This window comes from Oryzias melastigma, linkage group LG23, assembly GCF_002922805.2.
Source record: "Oryzias melastigma strain HK-1 linkage group LG23, ASM292280v2, whole genome shotgun sequence".
Classification (NCBI taxonomy): Eukaryota; Metazoa; Chordata; class Actinopteri; order Beloniformes; family Adrianichthyidae; genus Oryzias; species Oryzias melastigma.
This window is the reverse complement of record NC_050534.1, coordinates 10,814,039-10,838,166: the sequence shown is the minus strand read 5'-3', so window position 1 is coordinate 10,838,166 and position 24,128 is coordinate 10,814,039. Positions and strand designations below refer to the sequence as shown.

Below are 24,128 nucleotides of genomic sequence, written 5' to 3'. Positions count from 1 at the left end.
GAGTTTTGTGATCCGTTACACCCCTAATTTTAGTCAAAAATGCTCTTCTCTGATCACTAAAAGTTACATCTTCAAGAAAAAAAACAATTTATTTTTTATTTTTTAGAAATAGTCATTCAACTTTAAAAAGAAATTTGATCTATTTCAAAAAGTTGTTTGTTGAAGCGAAAAGCTTCAAAAAAAAGGATGGATGGAGACCTTAAAATGAAAAATAACGAGCAGCAAAAGTTTTCAGTGGAAGAGTTGCTGATGTAAAGACTGAAGTCAGAAACAGTTTCTGTAGATCCGGTAAACCAGCATCCAAGAGAAGAATTTAAGTCTCACACTAAAAGAAACACTTTTCAACTTTAAGAACAATGAAAATTTGTTTAACACATTTTTTACTCACATAAATCTTTTTTTTACCTCAAATTGGACAACAATATAAAGTGAAAGAGGCCCTAAAAACTGTTCTTATAATACAAATTGCTGTTTTTTTGGTCCAGAAGGCTCACTGATATTTGACTTCATTACCCAAAATGCCTAGAGGAGGCAGCAGGTGATTGGTAGGACAGATTTTGAGGTAGTCCTTGTAAACATTTTCAACGTTCAGATCAAACTTTTAACAGAAAACTTCAGGCTCTCCGGGTGTTACTGACCGTCGTGCTCAGGCATCCGGGACAAGCAGTAGTACTCCTTGTGCGTGATGAGGTTGGGCAGGCCTCTGAACAGACTGCGACAAATTTTACACTCAAAGATGGTGTCCACCTCCCGTAACAGCATGTGCTTCAGCTGGCTGGTGCCTGCGAGACAGAAAAAATGGATTTCTTTCCTTTACTGATCTACAGATGCTCAATCATTGATGATTTTTTATACAATGACTTCAAACAAAGAATAAAGCCCATAAACACTAAGAAAACTCTCCAACTTCTATGTATTGCAAAAACAAATGTCATGAACCTTAAATTGAAATAATTCCAAAAGTGCCTAAAAAACATGTTGTAGTGCTTCTAAATCTACTGTTACGTCACAGAAAATACACAACACAACACTAAAAACCTGAAGGACAAACCAACACAAACCTGATCTGAAGCATTCAATGATCTGCTGAATCCCAGACTTGGAGGTCTGCAGAGGCTGCTGAAGCAGAGGAGGATCGCCAGGCTCCATACATAAACCTGGACATGTGGAGGGAAAGGCAGACGTTTCAGAAGTTAGTCGTTTCACCTCAGAGATCCAAATCCCAGCAGAAACCACCATGAAGACGCAACAAGAAGAAAACAACCTATTCGTCATAAAGAAAAAGGTAGAAAAGCATTAAAAGTTTACCTCAGTTTTTTGAAGCTTTAAAAAAAGGGGTGTGGCCTAGGAGAGGCACATTAATGTGCATTGGTCCAATCATAAAAGTGGACAGTCAAGCAGGAGTTGATGACAGTCCTTCATGTTTGGAGAAAGTTTAATAACAAGAGTAGCTGAAGCCAGATCACTTCACAAAGTCACCACTAGGTGGTTGGCTTCTCAAGCAAATGGAAAAAAATTAACTGAAAAAAGAACATATTTTTGCTTTCTCCGAGTTTGAATTTTTAGTAAAAGAAAATATGTAAAGGACGAATTCTGAATCTAGGATTTTATACTTGATTTCTGAATCCCTCCGTAACACAACGCGACACAACGCGGCTTTACACAGGAGTTATATTTCCAGTCCGTCATTGTGATGATTTTGCCGAAAAAAACAAACAGGTCTGGGTTTAAAAATAAAAACTTCCATTGTACTTTCAAAATAAAACTTCCACTGTACTTTCAAAATGAAACTTCATAGAAGTTAACACCGTAGTAACACTGTTGTCCATTTTCGCCATGGGCAACAAAAGTGTAATTTTAGCAAATTTTTTAGATAACCCTCTAAGCACGCAGAATTTATTACTTTAGTGTGGAAATATCATCAAACTGTGATGTCCACTGTGACAGACTGCCGACCCGTCCAGGGTGTGTATGCTGCCTTCACCCAGAAGTGGCCGGATAGGTTGCCCCACGGCCCCGAAAGGGACAAACCGGTTTAGAAAATGAATGGTGATGTACGCTAGAGGTGAGAATCTTGAAGTACCTCACGATTCAATTACAATTCAAGAGGCAACAATTCAATTATGAAACAATTATCAGTGCATCCCAGATCTGAATTCCTTTAGAAATGTTGTAAACTAACGTCCTTGACTATTACTTCTCTGATTTTTAGTGAATTTTTGTACACATTTAACTATATTAACATGAGACCAATAATAGATGGTCAAAATTAAACTCAGTTTCTACAAAGAAAATCTGCTCTTTGTAATCTAAAAGCATTGCAGACCTAAAAAAATAGTTATATTTTGTCAGCTAAACTTTAAATCTTTGTTTAACTTTCCCATCAAGCATTTGTGGCTTTTATTGCTATTAAACATTAAACACTAAATATTGCAGTCAAGCTTTGGTTCCTGAATTATTAAAAGAAGTTTCATGTGGTCGGATCTCATAAAATGAGAGTCAAATCTGTACAAAAATGTTCTATTTTTCTTTTTTAAATGCAGTTGTTGCAATATCACATCCAACCACCCTGACACATAAAACAACATTTTTTAATTCAGAGTTCACTTTAAATATATATAAGAAGAACTGCAATTAAAGATTAGTAAAGGTAATCATTTAAAAATAGATTTTTATGTTTTAAAAACATCCCTTACTAATCAACAATTACTTTTACTTTTCAAAAAACACATTGATTCATTAAATCTATACTAATCTAAACAATTTTCTTGAAAATAATTGTAATTTTTAGAGAAAATATAAGACTTTTAATTTAAATAAATCTAATTGTTTTGAACTTTTAAAGTCAAACTGAAATAATTTAGCATAATTTGATTAGGAATCAACAGATTTGGCACATTTCAACTAATAAACTTATACAGATGAGTTCTTTTTCACATAACTATTGATTTAATTTTAACAAAGGTGGAATTTGATGTTGTGTTTCTACATTAAAAATAGCCACAAAAGTCAATTAAAAGATTTAAATAGTGAACACAGTATTTTTAAGTGATGAATTAACTTTATTTATATAGTACTTTTCAACTGCATATAGCATAACAAAGTGCTACACAATAAAAGAAATAGGAAAGTTTTAAAAATTAGACAAATTAAGAACTAAATTTAAAAAAAATGCATAAAATTACAAAAGCTGTCTGCAGTAAAATACATAAAAGGTTAATAAGAACACAACAAAACAAATAAAAATAGAATAAAATAAAATAAAATGCCATGATGACCAAATTTTATACTTAGCTGAGTAAAACTATCAGAAAAACCTCTCAGTTTACATATGGCTAAAGTGAGTAAATTAAAGCAGAGTTACTCTTTTCCATATTTAGTTAATTTTCTGTCTTCTATCGAGAAATGAACACGCATGTTAAACTTATTGAATCTAGGAATACTTGCACGTAAATTCTATTACAGAAGCATCTGCACAATATTAATGAAACTGCACTATAACATCTGTAAAAAAAAAATAGAATTTTTATTGTTATTTTAAGTTCTACAAACGTTAGTAAAAAAATCCTATTTTATTTATAACTTGTGCTCATAGGGATTGTATTGGTTGTGAGGGTAATTCTCCGTGCCAGTCTACATCCGTCAGCTTCCACTCAGTCAAGTTTACACTGACCCACATGACCTCTGACCTCCACAACACCCTCAACATGGGATTCCCTCATACTGCGGAGAGTACAAATGTTTTTTTTTTTTCCTAAGACAGAAACACTGCTTTGAGTTTGATCGCAGCTCATTGACAGTTCAGAACACCTGTGGTTTTTGAGAGTTGGTTGATCACAGAAGCTCCATCTGCTTCCATCTCAGCCCATGCAGAGTGAGGGATTTGGGGTGTTTCATGAGAGAGTGCAGTTAAAAGGGTCCAGCTTGCAACAATGTCAGATCCCACTTCATAAAAGTGAGCTGAACATAGAAAAGCATCAAAAGAAACATTCACGTCTAAAGTGTTAGTTGGTCCCCTTATGGCTAAACAGGCTGCTGGTTTGCATGTGTAAAATGGGCAAACTTGTACAGGGAATGGAGGTGTTCAGCACACAATCTCAGGGTCATAAACACCTCAGTGATTCTGTAGAACGATAATGTTCATGGACGTGGACATTCCGGAATTTTGAGATTTTCCACTATAAAATGGACCCATTAAACACTACTGAGCCGTACTTCTTGGGGGCCCCCATTGGTTATAGGTCCATTGAAAAGTGGAACAGAACAGTTGGGGCAGAACGCTGTTGCCGCCCGTTGAGTGGCAGAAAGCAATGATGACAGAAAGCGCCAAAATAGCGCTCATTTAAGCTAACGTTTCCAACCATTTGAGTTCTTGCGGTTTCTTGTGTACTCTTTGGTCATGAGTCTATATTGAAAATGCCTGTTATATGCGATCTACCAGAAGTAAAGCAAGAAAAAGACGAGCTGATGGGTGACCTTCCTTGTTGTTGCTTTTCTAGTCGTTGCACTACGATGACATGATAGCGGTCTACACCTTGCATGCGTCATGAAAACAAACCGTTCAATGAAAGCAGGGCTCCCCAGAATTAACTGGACCGTACCGTACCACTCCATACCGTACCGTACTGTACCGCTCAGTGGAAACAAGACTTAAGAGTGAAGTAGGTGAGATCAGGAGTGTCATAAGGTTTTTCTATTTTTCAGACAGACCTGAAATCCCGCGGACAGCGCAAGGAGCTTGAAATTAGGTAATCACAGTGATGATTGTGTGGACATCCTTATGTATCACGTTCACACCCCGTGGATCCATCATTCACACGTGGGGTCAGTAAAGGGCACGTACTTACTAATGACTAGAGAGTGGCTGTATGTCATATGATAGTAGGAAGTTCCATTTTCATGATGTCCCTTAAGATGCTCATAAAAGCCTCAAGGAAACAGCACCGTACACCTGTTAAACCCTTAAAATTCTTCTGTCTACGACCCTCCATTTGTCAGGACAACCCAAAAACCAGCAGGTCAACATTAGAGAGCATTAGCAAATACCAGGAAGCACTTGAGCATCTCGATTGTTTTTGGTTGGCTTCAGTCTAACATTCAACAAATCACCAGAGTGATTTTTACCTTTTTCTATATCAAGCAAAGCTAATGACCCAACAACACAACTCAGCGTGTTAGCAACACACTCCTTTGTGTACAACCTTCAACTTCAAAACTAACCAGGTAAAGACAATCGTCCAAGTGTCAAAGAATTGATGAAAAGGACATTTTGAGTACTGACCATTGTACTGGCAGGAAACTCACTTATAATACTTATAACTCAGGAATAACTCAGCAAAATCAAACTAGAAAACTTTTTTATTGCACATTTAAACAGTAACTGCAAGTTTTTTCTTTCCATAGTTCTACAATTGGAAGGACTATGAGCCAGCTACAAGATGGCGCAGTGGCTTGAGCAGGCTCAGCGGTTCGAATCCTGCTTGTGTTCATCGCTTTTTATAATTAATTTATCCTTTGTGATATGAATGAAGTTCAATTCACTATGAGGGAGTGTAAACTGACCTGTGTGGTGGCTGCAGGGGGTGCCGTCCTCGAGCTGCTCCTCCGTCTGGCAGCTCTGGTTCCTGGTCTTAGCCGAGGGGTCAATGTGATGCTCCAGCGAGTCGGGTAGCAGAGGAGGGATAGGCTTCCACTTGGCTTGAGGATGGGCATCGAAATCCCCCTTTTCATCTATTTCCATCTGAGAGTCTTCGGGCTCCCAGCTTTCTGAAGCGGAGGCCCGCAAATGTTTCTTAAGATCCTCTTTTCCCGACCGCATCCCCGCTGTCTGCCGGGTATCCATACGTAGCTCCCGTTCCTCCTGGACTTCCTGACCGGCCTGTGGGACGAACAGCACAAACAGCAAATGACAAACCTACCAAGAACATCAAGATGTAGGAATTCTGCAAAGCATATGCTTGTGTGGTGTCATGTATTTAGTCATCACGGACCACAGCAGGCATGGACTGCTAAGACCAGATCGTTTTCACAATGAAGGAAAAATGTTACAGGTCCAAAAAGTCCTCAGAGGAAAGGAATAATATCTGACAACTATCCGAAACTCTATAAAAGTTGCATATACCAAGTATCCGGTGAAAATAATTTTGCGGCATAGTCAACAAAAAAAAAGATGATGTCACAGTTGGTAAAACCATTAAAAAAAAGGAATGGGGTCAAAATCCCTTATGAGGCTAAAAAAAACAATAACATTTTAAAATCTATTAACCAAACACCACACTCAATGGAAGTTTCGAAATATTATGGGATGACCAAAGGACCTCTGGTTACATGACCATTTTGTGACAAAATGTGACGTTTGCCATTTTTTCCATTTTTCAACAACATTGGAAAGAGAACTTTTGTTCAAGCGATCTACACAAAATTTTCAAAAAGTTGAATTTTTATTAATAAAGTCCAAAACTTTTACAAAAAAAAATGTAACAGAGAGCAGCTTTTCTGCCTGAAAAACATTGAAAAAATAAGTTTAAAATAAAAACTATTCTTAGTATTTGATTTAAACAGATTTAGACAAAATAAAAAGAGAGATTACAGGCAGTGAAATTCATCTAGTGCCCTTGGTGACATGAACCTTGTCCTACACAACAACCAGCCTTGAGGAGATACGTGACAGCACATTTTCAACTGTTTACACAACTATCACACAGTGTGTTGTGAGTCTGTTCATCAGACCGTCTCTCCTCATCATGTGTTGTGTCCTCTGCCGCCCTTGAACACGGAAAAGCGACTCCTCATTAGACGCATTAAAGCGCGTCACCAGAGGACTAAACTCTGGACGCTCGGACGCCGTGTGACTATTTCCACTCGAGCACAAGCGCACAAACAGGTGTGCAGATGTGGACACCGGGCAGACTTATTGTTTTATCTCCAAACTGACAGGTAACTACCATTAGTTCTTCTTAACCTTTAACCCGTTGTAAAAAAGATTTGCTGCTTTGGGGTCCGTTTTTGACTCGACCGGTCTGCACAAACTTGGTTTATGGCGGCAGATAAGGTCACAGTGAGTAAACAAATAAGAGCAAAACCACATACTCAAGTGTCACAGCAGTTGAAAAGCTCACACATCTTTGTGATCTTTGTTAAACCAACACGTTTTGTCGTTTTAAGAAAGTATGAGCGTGAAAAACTAAGAACAAAATATTTATTTTTCAAACTTGATAACAAGAAGAGGGACGTTAGATCGGTTCAAGAGCTTCCTATGCATCCTAAAGCATAAAAATATTTGTAGTAGGAAAGTAAATGTTAAAAAAACTAAATTTATAGCATTTATTAGTTGTTTCCAAACCTTAAAGAGTTCTAAGATGTTTTCTTAGACATAGTTTCTGCAGAGTGGAGGTAGCTTATTAGAAATTTGCCTCTAAAATGTTGGTGGGACCATAGCGGAGTAAGCCCACCCCTCTTCCCTTCCCTGTTGCTGAGAGCTCGGAGCAGGGAGCTCTGGGCCCACCCAGCATCACAAATATGACCTGCATTTTTTGTCTGCTCCTAATTCACTGTGATTTAAATAAAGAAATGCAATTTTTAGCTGAATTTTCTTTATATATGTCCTCCATCATCAGGAAAAATGCCACCAAAAACACAATTTTCATCGGAGTGAGTCTATAAAGAATCATATTGTTGGATTATGTCAACTAAATCCCAAAATATAGTGAGATTTTTCAGCGATTTAATGACAAACAATGAAACAGCACAAAGTGTAATTAAAAATTAAGTGTTCAGACAGTTCCAGTCTTTTTTTATCGATTTTCTCTGCGTTTCGTACAGTTAATAGATGAGTTATTGAAATGTACTCCAGAATTTTCAAGTTGCTCCATTATTAATGAATTTATGGGATCATATTTCAAACATTTAAGAATCTCTACAGATACATTTTTTGTCTATTCCACCACAGCATTAAAAAGAGAAATAAATCAGCCTGAAAGGTTCAGAAATCCTATTTTTAGACAAAACTTGCAGGTTGTATTAGAAAATCATTCAGTTTTGCATTAAAAATGGAAGGAAAAATGAAAAGGACATGACACTAACACAAACCAAACTAAACTATTTGCTAAAAATTTGCACTTAAATTAACTATTTGATTTGAAAAAGATCTAAATAAAAAAAGAGAAAAGGATGAAAGTCATGATCAGAACCCCACAGCCACACTAAGAAATTTTCCTCATCAATCACTTTAATGTGGTTGCAGTTCAGTCACAAGGACAGACATCAGCGATGTCCTCCTCCTGTCTCAGGTGCAGCGGTGGGGCCTTTTCCTCACAGCTGTCACATTGAGCCCTTACTGGCCCGTCTGAACACAAACTCCCTTCTACAACAGCTGGAACTGTGGAGAGCGTAAAGAAGCTCAAAAACCTTTCTTGAGGTTCCTAAAAACATCCATGCGGGTAAAGAACGGCGCCGTTTCCCACCACAGAGATCGTCCTCTCCAGCTGATCAACATCAGACTTTCAAACACACATCAGGGTGCCGTTACATTTTCCAGGCATGAACCCTTCTTCCTCTTTTAAACCAGAAACTTTCTCCTTATTTCTGATAGTTAGATGCAAATATTCAGACATGCAATTAGAGGTAAAGATGTTTAGACTCAATTTTTTCAAAGAAAGAATTCATAAACATTGTCTTTCTTGTCCATATTAATGGTTTCTTACTAAATTATTTCCATTGGCGGAGAGGAAAATGAAGCGGCTGCACTACATGGAGCCGACCACCTGGGTGCACTGATGCACTCATGAACACAGTTGGAGGTGAAGAAAAATCCGATTTGTGCTCCACACACATCATTTTTAATGAAAATGAGCCACAGGTTCATGTATCCACATAAATAAATAGAAAAAGAAGTGAATTACCTCTATCTTTGGCTACAAATTACATTTTATTTAATATGAAGAACTCTGTGTCCTTTTAGTTATTTTTGACCACAATTTCTTGAACAATCTCTCAAAATATATGATCAATTTTGACCTAAAACTGTCCATATTTTGTGATTTCTTGTTATTTTTGACAAAGTGTTTAACAATCCTTCATATGCAACCAGATGTAGGTTTTCCAAGTAAGTAATGTCACTGAAAAACGTAGCTTGAGATCTAAAAGCATTTTTTTCCAGAAAAAAAAACACTGAATTGAATGTGAATGTGAATATTTCACAACTTGTTTTTGTGTCTTAATGAATATATCTGAACATGTGTTATTAATTATACAAAAAAAATAATAACATCTTCAAATAAGTTATTTATTTTGTCTTGAAATGCAAAAGTGTTTTCCACTTTCTTAAACCTGAGATCGTAAACCATACATCCAACTCATGCAACTTCTTCTTTTTCTGTTTTTAACAACTACAGATGTAAATATTGACTCACTAAAAGAGATGTACCATGTTTTATAAACTTGAGGAGAGACAAACTAACTATTTAAAGCTCTTGGGAAAGAGGCATAAAAAGTTGTAAAAGGCTGAAAATGCATTTAACATTCAAAAAATTTAGCATAAATTCTCCTCAACCTTAGCCCGCACTCTACTAGTTTTTTTAAAAGTATAAATAAAGTCATAGAGGCTGATAGGGCAGCAAATGGTGTTAAGCGAAAGGTGTGAAATTGTTAATCTGTCAGAAATGAAGTCAATTTGTTATCATTTAAGCAGCTGTGCCCTCACTTTAAAGTTTAAACTAAGCATTTGACATAAAACAGGAGCACAAATCGACACTTCTGCAATTACAAATAACAACCAGAGGAGGGAGACAAAGAACGTATTTGAAATGTTTTGATAAAAACCCATTCTGACACTAAATAAGATCCTCCTGCTGCCACAGAATAACTAAAATATTCAAGAAAGTCAAATCAAACATGACATTTCCTATTATGACTGTAGTGAAGTTTATCTATACAAGCAAGTAATTTCTTTACTTTTCAGCAGAAGATAAAAATGTGTTTTTAAGTTTATTCTGGTGGGGAAAAAATCCCATTGATGGTAGATTAAACCTTTTACCTTAATTTTAGTTAGTTTATCAGACATGTTGAAAAGCTAAACACTAAACTAAATTGACCAAAACTACAAACCTATTATTAATCAAATAGTTCACATTTTTCTTTTGATATGATTCTAGAGACCTTCAGCTTCCATGTTATAGAAGGTCATGATCCCCTCGTTACATCACAGAAATTAACAACAATAAGAGAAAACTTGGAATTTCTAAGATAATTGTTGAAAATAAAAATATTCTATATTATTTACTGCATTAGATCAAGAATCAAATCAGTGTTTGAATAAAGGGGAAGTGCTCAAAACTCACCCTTTATGATACTTTTTGACATAGAAATCATCTATTTGATCCAATTTTATTTATTTATTTCTACGTACTAACTTTTCCTAACAAGTTTTCTGTTGTTCGGCTTTAAAACTTAAAAAAAAGAGACCAAAACGTTGAAAAATTTACCTGAATGTCAGAAAAACACAGATCCTCGATTCTGTATGAAACCAATAAGCAAACAGCCTGTGATGATTGACACATTTTGAGTTTGCTGGGGCATCATCTGCCCAACAAGTGGATCTCGAATTTTAATCCAATCATGTTCGTGGTTTCATATCTGAACATCTATGACGTGGAAACGAGAGCTTTATGATCCCATTCAAATCAAGACATCAAGAACTAAAGAGTTGATCAGCACAATACAAACACTATCCACACTATCCATAATTCAAAATGTACTAAAATGGGAAAAAATACTTAACACAAGGGACACCCTTATTTCCATGGCAACGTGGTTTTTAGGTCCAGTTATGACTCAGATTATTGGAGTGAATGTGTCAGAGACGCAACTTTGAGGATGACGGCTCGCTTGATATTTCCAAAAATATTCTATAGATTTCAGACGTATAAGCACCGTTCTGGGGATCGTTCAAACGCCACAACCAGACGCCATCGTTTTTCCACTTTGTTATAACCACATTTTCACACAATAAATTATTCAAGAAAAAAAATATTTTTATTGGATTAAATGTGTCAAGATGACATGGAAACCCTAAGGATGATGTGTTTTTGGACCATATTTTATATCATTAATGACAAATTAAAAAAAAATAATAATTTTAAAAAGTATTGCCTTCGTTCTGAGACTGAAATGATGATCAAAATGTTCTAATATTTAATTGGTGACGATTGACTGGCTGAATAAGGAAAACTTTAGGAAACATTTCCATTTATTATGACCTATATTCTGCAATGCAACAATCATCAAGTTACACATGTAAAGTTTAATATTTATAGTTTCTCATAATCCAACCTAAAGATTCATCCGATTGTTGCGATTTGACTGAAAGGATAATCTCCAGGATTAAACCTCCAAAGTTCAGAAAAATTAATTTAAGGTTACATGAAAGGTCAAAAAGCCATTCCCAGTTTTTAACTAATTAACTACACTGCAGGTTTGGACGATGAATAGATTTTATTGATTATATTGAATTTGTCGCTTCAGAAGATTTACTTTTGTGTAAAATCTGCATTTTTTTTTTCCCAGCATCCCGCTCTCTTGGCCTTTTGTTATCCGGTCAGCCCGCCCAAATAACAAAGACAAGCTCGTTCCGAAAAAGGAAGTTTCTTCAGTTCTATAGAACTGGTTCAGTTATGCAACTTCAGACGTATCCCCCCGTTTCCACTGAGCGGTCCGGTACAGTACGGAACAGTATTTTGAGCATTTCCATTGTAAAATGGACCCAGCAAACCTAAAACAATTTTAGGTCCATTAAAAAGTGGAACAGAACAGTTAGGGCGGAGTCGCTGTAGCCACTCGCTGATTGGCAGAAAGTGATGACGACATTAGAAAACGCCAAAATAGGGCTCATTTAAGCTAACGTTTCCAACTTTTGTAAACATTCAGGTTCTTGCCGTTTCCTGTGTACTCTTTTGGTCAAGAGTTTATTTCAAAAATGCCTCCAAACAACAGAAAGGCCTGGACTGCTGTAGAACTGCAAATGGTCCTTGCCATCCTTTGGAAACGGTGTGATACGGGGTGAGCTAGCGGTCTACACCATGAAAACAAACTGCTCGCTGGAAGTAGGGCTGCCACAATCGATTATTTTAATGGTCGACTAATCACTGATTATTTTATTCTGATTAGTCGACTAATTGAGTCATGCGTAGAGTGGATGTAGATCACACATCTTAACCATTATTAGCTTTAAGCTAAGTAAAAATAAAGACAATTAAGATGATAGTTTATTAAACTTATAATGGATCGTGCAGTCTCTGTCCTGCATTAGTTTCTGGTATTATTGATCTGAAACTATTTTTCACAAGAACAAAGTTTTGGTCTCACTAACTCAAATATTTAAAAAGTGCATTTTTGGGTGCTGAACCTTCACAACTGTATTCAACTTTACTTCACTCCATAAAATATAAAGTCTTCGACTATTTTAATAGTTGATTAGTTGTCGATTAGTCGACTAATTGTGACAGCCCCAACTGGAAGCGAAGCTTTAGAGCAACAATCTCAAATCTGATTGGAGGCCGTTGCTACTAAAAGTGAGAATACGACAAATATGTTCCGATACCTGAAACAGACGAAGTCTGTCGAGTTTGGGAAGAGCCGCTCTCTACAAAATGTGCAAGCTAGCAGCAACTGGCTTTAAATTCAGGCCAACTCCCAAATGAGATGCCAAAATAAAAAGTTTTGTCAAATGTATTCTGTCACATGTACATTTTTGTTTAAGACTGTAAAAGGATGGAGAAAAGAAATCAAATTTAAAAAAAAAATAGGATCCTATTGCCCAGCCCTACCAGATTGTTGGACTACAATGACAGTTTTTTAAAATGTGTCTAGTAGAAGCTGAAAAGTGCCTGATAAATGTGGAACCTAAAGTTAAGTCCATCTTCAGGACCCACTGAATCCCTTTCTGGGTCATGGGGTTGCAGGAGCCAACCAGCTACTGTCAGGCAAAGGAGAGATACACTCACATGCACACCTACGAGCAATTTAAAGAAATTAATTAACCTAGGAAGCATGTTTCTGGTCTGTGGGAGGAATCCAGAGAAAACCCACACATGCACTGGGACCAGGCCCTTCAAGAGCACTAACCATTACACCACCGTGCAGCCCAATAGTAAATCAAAAGAAAAAACAAACAAACAAACAAACAAAATTCAGACTATTTATATCAATAGAGAATCTTTTGATGATCTGATGTCTTCCATTCCAAACCTTCAACACCTCACAAAGCTTCACACCTCAACAGAAGCAAGTTCTGCCGAATTTTAGTGACAGTAGTTTGGCCTTAAAAGCTTTTTCGTAAACATCCCACTTCAATACACTGTAACTGAACGGTATTGTTTATAGGGCTACTACTGTTAGTCGACTAATCGGCGACTAATCGACTATTAAAATCGACGACGACTAATTTAATAGTCGATTAGTCGTTACTTTATACTAAATGGAGTCGAAGTGTAGTAAAGTAGAAAGTTATAATGGCATTCTGCTGGACTATTTTGGCATTTATTAATGCTTTGTAGGCTATTTTGGAGTTTAGCTAATATTTCAGCAACATGCTAGCTGTTATGGCTAATTTCAGATTTTTTCTGTTTTTAGGTTATTTTGGAATTTAGCTAATATTTCAGCTGCATGCTAGCTGTTTTGGCTAATTTAGGCCTTTTTTAGGCCACTTTGGCATTTAACTAATATTTTAGCTCGCTATCAGCTTCAGCAGTTTTAACTATCAATTTCCGCATATTCAGCTATCAGCACAAGCATCTTCAGTGGCCAAATTCACCTTACAGCATTCACACTAGCATTATCATAGGTAATGCTTTATATTTAGTTTTTAATTAGTTTAAAGCTAATGATAGTTAAGGTGTTTGCTTAACATCCAGTTTGCCCACGACCCAATTAGTCGACTAATCGGATAAAATAATCGGTGATTAGTCGACTATTAAAATAACTAACTAGCACCACTAATTTCATGCTTAAACTTCACCTGTACATACACATAAAACCATCTTTAAATTGTATAACTGCTATAGTTTAACTTTAAAAAAAGATTCTAAATAGGTAGAAACTGAAAGAATATTTGAAAAGTACAAATATTAGAGAATAGAGAGCTTTACCCTCCACCTAAAAGTTTTACGTAAATCTCTTTGACTTGTTAAAATACCAGACTTGTTGCTTTAAACTGCATTTGCCACACAAGTACTGTTAATATAAGTAAAAAAAATACCAACGCAACTTATAAAATCCCCCCAGCCAACGAGTTGTCATGTAGTCCGCGGCGCATTAAAACACTTCCTGTTGATGCCACACCACAATGCAAAGAGCAAACACCTGCAGAGATCCAGACTACATAGAAACACACACAAGGATCCAACATGTAAACAAAAACAATACTCAAGACAGCAAACAACTGCCCTCCTGTGCAAGAAACTGAACTTCTTTAAAAAAAAAAAAAAAAAGACACAACCACTTTGTGGCCAAGAGTGAGAAAAACACACAACAGCATAACTTCTACTCTGAGCTGCCAAACTCCACAGACAAAGAATTCCACACTATACATTTAACACTGATTTATAGTGACTTTTGCACAGCAAGAGTGGAGAAAAAGACAAACGCAGCATTGTGTGAAAGAAAATAGATTTACTGACATCTCTGGATAAAACAAGCATTTTCAGACCAGGTGTGGATCAAACTTCATTTTTTTTATAACTTAAAAGAGTTAAATGCCTGTGATGGACAATAAACATTTGTTTAAAAAAAATATCCAACTTTAATTTATTTTAAAACATTTGCTGTATAATTCTAAAGAAACAGAAGGAGCAGCTCCTAAAAGCTGACATTTTCTAGAATGATTTTTGGGCTTCTTCTCTACATAATGTCACTTGAAATTGTAGTGGTTTTATTGTAAAAACTCTTCAGTTTTGGGTCTTTCCTGTCCTGGTGGCTTTCTGCAAAAGACTTGTGGTTGTCTTCCTTTAGATGTGAATTCAATAAACTAAAAGATATTTGTATAGTTAAAAGAGAAATTGATTTTTACAGGCTAACTTACTATAGGACAAGTTTTTAATGGGTCAAAAAACACACTTTCCATTAAACGGACAGGTACAGTATTTGTTTATTAATATATTTGGTATGAAACAAAAAATAAACAAATCCAAACCTGAAATCATGACGTGTGTTTTTATGACTACATACAAGAGATAAAATGATTCACGTTCCAGCATTTTTTTTTCTTTCTGTTTTGGATCAATACTTAATTTGTTTATTACAAAACAACAACAAAAAACACAAGATTCTGAAAATTATTTTTTTTATTTGCTAATAAGAAAATAACAATGAAGAAACCCTTCCAGTGTGCTTTTAGCAAGCCTGGTGTGATGTCATAAAACAAATGAATCTTTTTTCAATTTTCACACGAGACATTTGTTTGACACTGTCAACATAAACATAAAGTCAATGATTGGCTTTCACCACCGTTCTGTTCAATGGTGAAAACTTTCCCCTCATTTAATCCAACAAGTGCATCAAACCAGAAGTACAAACCGCTGAAGATGCTAATGTTGATAGCTCAAGATGCTGAAATTGATGGCTAAAAACACTGAAGCTTATAGGTAAAAATGCTGAAGTTGTTAGGTGAAAAGGCTGAAATTGATAGCTGAAATCACTGAAGGTAATAGGTGAAGATGCTGAAATTGATAGCTGAAAACGCTAAAGTTGATAGCTGAAATCACTGAAGCTAAAAGCTGAAAACACTGAAGCTGATTGCCAGCTAAAATATTGGCTAAATTCCAAACTAGTCTAAAGAACTAAAAAAAAAACTTAGGTTAGCCAAAGCAGCTAGCATGTAGCTGAAAGAATAGCTCAACTTCAAAATAGCCTAAAAACTGAAAGAAGCTTAAATTATCCAAAACAGCTAGCATGTAGCTTAAAAATGAGCTAAACTCCAAATTAGCCCAAAAAATCCTTATAAATGCCAAAATAGTCCAAAAAGCTAGTGGAATGCCAATTTTTACACCTTTAAAACCGTAACTTTTTAACATAATTAGGAATAATAAAAAGGCAGGAATGTTATTCCAGAATAAATCAACTTAAACCTTAAATAACTTTCAATATTTTACTCTCTATAAAAATAGATTTAATCAAATTTATACAAAGTTAGAAATGAGCACAAGATAAAATCGGCCATTAATAACAATAAAGTAAAATGATCTGTAGGGCCGGATGTAACTACCCAGAGGGCCGGATCCGGCCCCCGGGCCTTGACTTTGACGCGTGTCGTAAACAACGGGCTGATAGGAAAGTTAGCAGAGCTAACGTCAGCGCTAACAGCCCCACCCACAACCAAATAAGCATTTCTGATGAACTCCTTCAGAAAATGTCTTATAAAATGCTTTTACAATAGAAAAAAATATACTTGGAGTGGGACTTTAAAGGAAATAGTGTGAAAGTAACACTCTGCTTGATTGATGGAGATATAGAAAAGAGAATTGGCTTAGAAAATATTTACCCAATAGGTTGCAATTAAGACTTTAGGCCGGCACAATATATTTCTAACTTATTGTTATTGTGATATCAACTTTATTGTTATTGTCACAACAACCTGTGATACGAGTATCACAAATTCTAGATGGTGTAAACTTATTAGCACTTTACTAAGTACATAGGAAACCAAAAGCACTTCACAGTCTCATTCACTCAACCTGTAACATGTCGGGTTCAATGTCTTGCCCAAGAACACTTTGACTGATGGGGGGAGATCTTCCAATCAGAGGTCAACCACTATCCCTCCGCACCACAGCCGCTCCGAAAGATTATAAAATAGCTTAATTGCTTCCACACAAGCTAAAACAAACTTATGACAGCTTGAAATATTCATTATATCAAATAAACCTTTAATGCATATGACCAATTGGATGGTATAATTTAAGTTAAGTTGACATTTATTTAAATAAAGCTTTTTCATTGAAATAGAAATAATGTATTAGCTGTTTTTCACTTTGTATAGCAAGTTGCAAACTTGATCACTAATATCGCGAGTGTACTGGAATGAAGACATGTTTTATTAAGTTGTATTACTTATCCCACAAGGGAATAATTACAACACAGTTTGTTTGATTTACTGATTTAACTCTTGTTGAATTTACCTACTTGTTTTCCACTTTTAAGAATCTCTCACTTTAGACGTTTGGAGCTTAAAAGCAGGCAACCATCAAAAGTTAAATCTTTAAACTTGTTTTCTAAAACTTGCCTTCAAAACTAATAAATGACCACTTGGTTTGATTTTTACTGTTATGACTGTTTATTCATGCACAGATTTGTCAACAGGTGTGGTGAAAACAATCCAAGGACATATCTGAAGATGTTGAGAATCATCATCCGCACTCTTGAACTATTCATCCGTTGATCGCAGACATTCATACTTTTGTGGGTTTGTATCCAATACATCTTATCAGCTGAGTTTCTTTTTTTAACTTTGCATTCATGCTGATTTGACGAGCTGACTCAGTGGATGAATGAGGCACTACATCATTAACCTGACTGAATCACAGCATGACATCACCGGACGGTTACCAGCAGCAACCACCACCATGAACACCAGTGATACCTGGGTGGAGAACACAGTCGTGGATGCTGCTGCTCTGCAATAAATGTGGGTAAAAAGTTTAGCAGAAAAGACTGTTTTAAAGTTTATACATGAATCCTGTTCAGTTAAAGTGTTAATTTATCTGTATTTCTTTCATAAAGTCTGGGTTGCAGGGAAGATTGACAGTAAGATTGTGGATTAAATACTTAAAAGGGTGAAGTTATTTGGGAAGATCACACTTACAACAAAAAATGTTGATTTTGATCAGTTCATGTAGTAATTTGGTCAGAATATGTCTAGTTTTTTAGTTTGAAGGATCCAAAATTGCAGCTTTCACTTAAACTCCGCAGGGATCCAACAAAAACGCGTTTTTTGTGGTCAAATTTTAGCCTAAAACTCCAGCAAATGTGTGCCTCGTGTCCCGTCGTGAATGAAACTCATGCGCAGCGCCCAATAGCGCAGCGGCGACCAACAAAAAAAGCACCTTTCTGGATTAAACAGTGCAGAAACGCACAAAAACACCGTGCGTTCTCATCCAGCGCTCGGATCCTAATCCAGATTTCATAAAGCTTTCACGGTCAAAACCCATCCAGATCCGGGGAAAATCCACGACAGCCGCATGCGCCGAGCACCATGAGGGGAAGTGTGGGACGGATGTCCTCTCCGGTTAGCCAGTAGCAGGTTGTGCATCCACTTACGCATCCACGAGCTGCGCGATCGCGGCTGTTTACACGGAATCCCAACTCCGTGCACTGAGTGGAGGCGCACGGCCACTCCGCGCTTATTGGTTCCCTTTCAGCTGGGGCAAGCGTCACACACTGTCTCCATTTGCAACTCCGTCGCCCCCCATGGGCGTGCGAGGCCGCGGGCTGTGACGCAAATGGTATTGGGAAGATGTGCAAATGACATATCTTTATTTATTTATTTGTTCTTAATCCACGCGCGGAGATTCACCCCACATTTGGCCCCAGATCATCCATCCATCCGCCGGTGGGTGTCGGGTGCACTTCGCGTCGCGGATGCGGTTGCGTAACTCGGGGGAAACTTGATCAAAACGTGCACGGGGCGAGTGATGAGAGGAGCAGCCTCCAGGAGGGAAAGCTGCTCGCTCTTTTGGATCCACTTTTCGCCACAGGAGGAAGTGGAGCGGTCCGCACGCGGAACACTCCGTGGCCTCGCGAGGACGCATGCACGCCGCTGACGAGGAGAGCCAGGGGGAACTCGGGACCCACATTCACGAGGCCATAAAGGCCCCGCACGATGCACTGGTGTTTGGATCCAAGAGTCCCCCCCATCCCAGATGAAATTGAAAAAGTATTTCCAGAAGGGGGGTTGGCCGGGGCACTTCGTATCGCGGGGGAAACGCTGCCACCGCTCTCTGCGCAAAAGCCCGATCGTTGCGCAGCGCCCGGACTTCCCCACTTTAGCGCGCAGCGTGCGGTTCTTCCACGCGCCGTGTCATTTTCTCGTCTTTATCTGGAGAAAGCTGCGCTGGCCCTGGTGGAGCGGAGAGCCAGGAGCGCGCAAGAGCAGTCGCCGTTTCCCCATGGCACGATTTGCATCGCACAAATTGTCCGCGAAAAATAAAAATAAAACATCTCGGATTTAGATCTATTTGGAGCGCCACTTTGTCCGACGACAAAAGGGGCAGTTTGGTTGGGTCGTAGGGGAGGTTGGAGACTAAAATGCACCTTTACGAGCCGTGAATGAGAGGCCCTTCGTGGCGATTGCAGCATGGCAAGCGTAAAAACGAGCTAACCCGACGGAAAAACGCCAAAACAAACGCCCCCAAATCACCCATCTCCACCTCGATGGGCTCCTCAAACCCTCCGCTGTCCTGTGGATCACCTTTTAGCCGACTGAAATGCTTTGGTTCCGAATGTTAAACGCTGCGTTTTACGGCTCCGTGCCACCTTTTTCCAAGAAGCAGCCTTGGCGCACAGAGCCAGTGACCCTTCCATCTTTGCGCGTCCTTCTACCGAGCAAAATTGCGCACCGATTGGCGTTTTGGCGACACCAAATTCACCGCCAGACGTGGCGGTAGGTCATTTTTCACCTTTGAGGAAGTGAGGGTTGGTGTAGCGGCTGCTACAAGTCTCTGAAAGTATTCCTCTCGGCGCGGCGGCCAGGCAGAAACAAGAGGGCGATGACGCCATTTTCTGCAAAAACAACCGTGGTCGGGAAACCGGAGCGAAGGAGGTTTTAGCCCGCTCCGCAGCCATCCACGGCCGCTGAAACGCTCCAAAATCAAAGCCTTACCTTGGATTTCCCAGACGAAGAGAGGAGAGTCGCCGTTCGGCCGCTCAAACCGCGCATTCGTCGCTACTTCAGCTCCGGCGCGTTGCTATTTCGCCTCCCAGCGTCCCCGGCTTCACTCTGAACAAGTTCCTCTGCGAGCCGCTGTCTTTGTGCACCCCAGCGGAGCCACTCCGCACTGAAACCAGTCCTCTGCGCAAAGGTGCACCCTCTGCGCCCGATTTCTGCCCAAAACGCCGACACTCCGACCCCCACGATGCGCCAAAAGACGGAAGTTGGCCTCTTTTTGTCTCAAAAAGTCCGAGAAATCGTCTGGATCCGGAGCGCAGCCACGCCGCGGGGCTGATTTAGCGGCCAAAACGCGCAGGACACGCGGCGTCCACGACGTGAACGCAAGTGAAAACGGGGGAGGTGACACCCTTCCAGGAGTCAGATCAACCGACACAACCCTCCTGATTGACTGTTTGATAAAGTAACAAGAAGTTGATCACAAAAACACACTTTAAAAGACTCCACATGGGGAGAAACTTCCTCCTAAAACTGTGTTTACCAACCAAAAATACGCACGTTTTCACAGAAAAGCAAGCATTTTATCATTTTTAAAAGATGATTCCAAGTTTTTAAAGAGTTTTCTTTGGAGGTCATCACTTCCTGAACTGCGAGGGCTGCTAGAAGTAATAAAAAATAACTTAAATTACTTGTTTTTACAGCAACTAGTGTAGTACTCCTCATCAGATGCAAAATTCTCAAAACTTCTTAATATTTCTCCATAAGATCGTGATTTGATTAAAAAGTTTATACGTTTTTTATGGTTCCATTCATAAATCAGATGTTCTCTGACATAATTATTGCTTTAAACTGGTAAAAAAAAAATGAAGCGTTTATAGAAAATGCGATTTTTTTGCGTACATTTTAACATCCATATTGCCTTAAGTGGCGATCGGTTTAAATTTTTTACTATTAAATAGAACTATTGATTTATCTAAAAATTGTTAAGTGTTTTAAGAGTTTTTATTTTTTATTTAATCAGGAAATAAAGATTAAACAGAACTACAACTACAACAAAAACTTCAACTACATAAAGAACTAAATAAACCTACAAACCTTGGAGTTTAAAGACTTAAGGATCCAAGTTTTAACTCTTTTAAAGCTCACTTTTTTCTTCTTTAAACAAAAACATCTCAAAATGACATGTAAATCAATGATAAACTACCCAAAAAGTCACAAAAGTGAACCAAAACTACCAGAAAATACATGTTAACTAATTCAAAATGGCAAAAATCAATAAAAAATAAACATATTCTCCCTTAAAAATAAGGAATATAGCCAACTAAAAACAAAATAGTGGCACCAAGTGTGCTGGAAAAACCCTACCAGGTATATGTATACATGCTAAATAAGAGTTATATGGCACAAAAACAACTTTTAAACCGAAGTTTCGAACCGAAATTTCATTGTAACTGCAATGACAATAAAGGCATTCAATTCAATTCAATTCAAAAAGGGAATACGAGATAAGCAAAGCACCATGGCACAAAATACAAATAATAAAATGTATAAAGTGCCTAAATGGGATTTAAACATGGATATATGCAAATAGTGAAAAGTTTTTGGAGATTCTTCCTCATAAATCAATTTTTTAGCTGTATTGTGCTAACCTCTTAGTCAACAATGTAAATATGGGCCACAAGACCACCAAAAAGTAACTCATTTTGCTGAATTTAGAGCACTTTGCGCACTTTTTATTATCTAAACTATTTCGTTTTTGCCCAATAACAATTGACAAAATGACAAAATAACGTGATAAAAATGCTCACATGTTCAGTATTTGGGTACAATTAGCTTAATTGCTAAAACCGAGCTACTTAGCTAGCATAAATCATTTCTTACGCATTAGCTACAGTACTTATTTAAAACAGCACGTAGTATCAAAATACAAAACAAAAATTAAATAAACACGACAAAACATCAAATATTCTTTTTCTTACCTTGTTTTTGTGTGAGAAAAACTTCTTAGCTCGTTTCATTACGTAGCTCATTTTTTTTTTCCAGAAACGTTATGAAGACATAAAATAAAAAGCTAATTAGCATTTACTAAAAACATGCTAATTTGCATTTTTAAGTAAAAACGTCAACATTTCTAAACCTCGACTACTTTTTCCACAGACTGCTATCTGAATCACTGTTTGTAATTTAAGAAAAAGGAAAATAAAAAGTGGTTCCGCTAATTGGCACCTACTGTCTTCAAAACTCCATGTAACTACTGTGTATGTGGTGCTGCAGGTGTGCTTCTTGCTAACTAAGAAAAAAAAGGTCAGAATAAATCTATTTTCCACACGTTTGTGGACAATTAGGCAAATTTAGACAATTTTAACGTTTTCAATTACATATTTTATTCAAGAAAATGCTAAAAACAACTTCAGCAGAGCTCCAGACCTTGATAATTACCCATAAAACCCAGCAGGATGACATTTTTTTTTTACAATTTTTGACCTAATTTATAATTAATTTGATTTTGTAAGAACAGCATTTTGATTTAAGAAATAAAAAAATACTCAAAAAACAGAAATTGCTGATATTTCACTGTACATCTCAAACCGAATAGCTCTGAAGTTAGAACAACCCATAAATTTACATTTTTAAAACGTTGTGTTTTTTGTCAAAGTATTGTTTTCAAATGAATTTCTTACTGATGCTTTCATATTATTGAAGATAAGGTAAGGTAATTTTTACACAATTCCTTTTTTTTATTATTTTGGAGTGTTTGCAAGTTTAATCCTTTTATTGTTTTTACGGGTCAAAATGGACCCATTTTCAAATGGGAAAATGGGTCAATTTTGACACAATTCTCACCTCTTCAATAGATACTTCTGTCTGGTTACATATTTATTGGACATCTGAGTTACTTTTAGGGTCCTAAATTGACGCAAAATAGGATCTTAGTGTTTTTTTTTCATTACGCAATGCACCAACTCATCAAAATAATTATTTTTTTACTCAGACATTAAGTTCAAGTTCCTCATAAAGATTATTTATTTACAGAAATATGAAAACCATCACTCCATCAATTAGGATGCTTGTTTTTTTTTTATTTAGATTGTTAAAAATATATTTTACAAAATGTTAAACATGCATGTGTCTGCTTGCCTGAAATAGAAAAACAACCCATAAGCATGATGGTCCCACCACCATGTATCACAATAGCAACTGTTGCTTAGAGTTTAAGATTTTTTCTTCTTTAAAACCACTCTGATGAATTTTTTTTAAATGTTTTTAACAAGTTTTGTGGTAGTTTTCTGATGACTGGGGACATATGTTTAAAAAATTAAGCTCAAAATTGCATTTCTGAGTATTTCTTTATTCAAATAGTTGTGAATGGTTCTGATGCATTGACTTGCAGACGACTAGATCCATGTACGTCTTCACTTTCTTTGTCCGAGTTGGGTGTCTCAAAACTGTAGCTTCATTGCTCAGCATTTTGTTGCAACAGTAATGTAAGGAGGGACTGCAAGCTAATGGGAGATGGATTACAGGAAGTGTGGGTGGGGTAACCCTGTACTCATAGAGAAATTTCTTATGAACTCCTGCATCTCTGCAGAAATGATTTCCTAGAAAACGACAGATTTATTTATTTTTTAAATTGGCTAAAAACTGCCTAATCATAATAAAAAAAAATATACAACTGCCATCGCCTGATTATTATTTTTTTTAATTGTTCATGAATGTAGATGGAGGCAGCAGGCGGCCATCAGGTGTGCAGAATGGCCCGCTTTTGATTTACTACTGGGCGGCTGGTGGTGATACAGACGGCCGCCGTCCACAGACATTTACACACCGTCCAGTCAGAGCTGCTGCCGGCCGGCGATCCGGGTGTCACCGTCCTGTGGATGCCCAGTTTCATAGTGGGGTCATCTCCGCTTTTCACTTAACTGCCATCACGCAAACTCAAAATGTGCCGGGTGGCCAATGACTGGTGCCAACTTAAAAAAAAAAAAAAATACCCATGTTTATCAAATTAATAACTTTACTTTTTATGTTTTCATATAAAAACCTGTCTTGTTTTTTTTTTTTTTTTTATTTTATTTTGTTGTGCCCTTTTTTTTTTTTGTTTTGTTCTGTTTTAAGTACCTCCATAAAATGCTGTATATGTTACTCTATGGAGATGTTATTTGATAAGTCAAAAGTCAACAAAAACTTGAAAAAAAATTATTAAAAATACTCCCCAAGTCGCCATAAAATGTGTACTTTTTCTTAAAACTACCTG

At 37.3% G+C, this 24,128-nt stretch overlaps 1 protein-coding gene and 1 long non-coding RNA gene across 4 annotated transcripts in view; one reads left to right on the top strand and one right to left on the bottom strand.

The window, feature by feature from the left end:
* Positions 1 to 22,196, bottom strand: part of znf800b (zinc finger protein 800b) — a 29,285-nt gene extending 7,089 nt beyond the window's left edge. Inside the window, exons 1-4 of one of the 2 annotated variants that reach the window (XM_024289335.2) lie at positions 21,853 to 22,196; positions 5,563 to 5,878; positions 1,062 to 1,157; positions 639 to 782 (exon numbers count right to left, since the gene is read on the bottom strand). In XM_024289335.2, coding sequence (XP_024145103.1) covers positions 639 to 782; positions 1,062 to 1,157; positions 5,563 to 5,878; positions 21,853 to 21,903 — 607 coding nt within the window. In that variant the 5' untranslated portion in view covers positions 21,904 to 22,196. Of the gene's footprint in view, positions 1 to 638; positions 783 to 1,061; positions 1,158 to 5,562; positions 5,879 to 19,867; positions 20,329 to 21,852 lie in introns of those variants that run through there. The other variant, XM_024289328.2, reaches the window with a different exon arrangement.
* On the top strand, positions 6,662 to 23,862 carry LOC112156966. Of its 2 annotated transcripts, none has more exons than XR_002921072.2 (3): positions 6,662 to 6,936; positions 17,350 to 17,674; positions 23,593 to 23,862. It is a non-coding gene; the product is annotated as an uncharacterized LOC112156966 (long non-coding RNA). The 2 variants fall into 2 exon arrangements; XR_004947109.1 differs by lacking the exon at positions 6,662 to 6,936 and adding an exon at positions 7,794 to 8,798.
* The last annotated feature ends 266 nt before the right edge of the window (positions 23,863 to 24,128 follow it).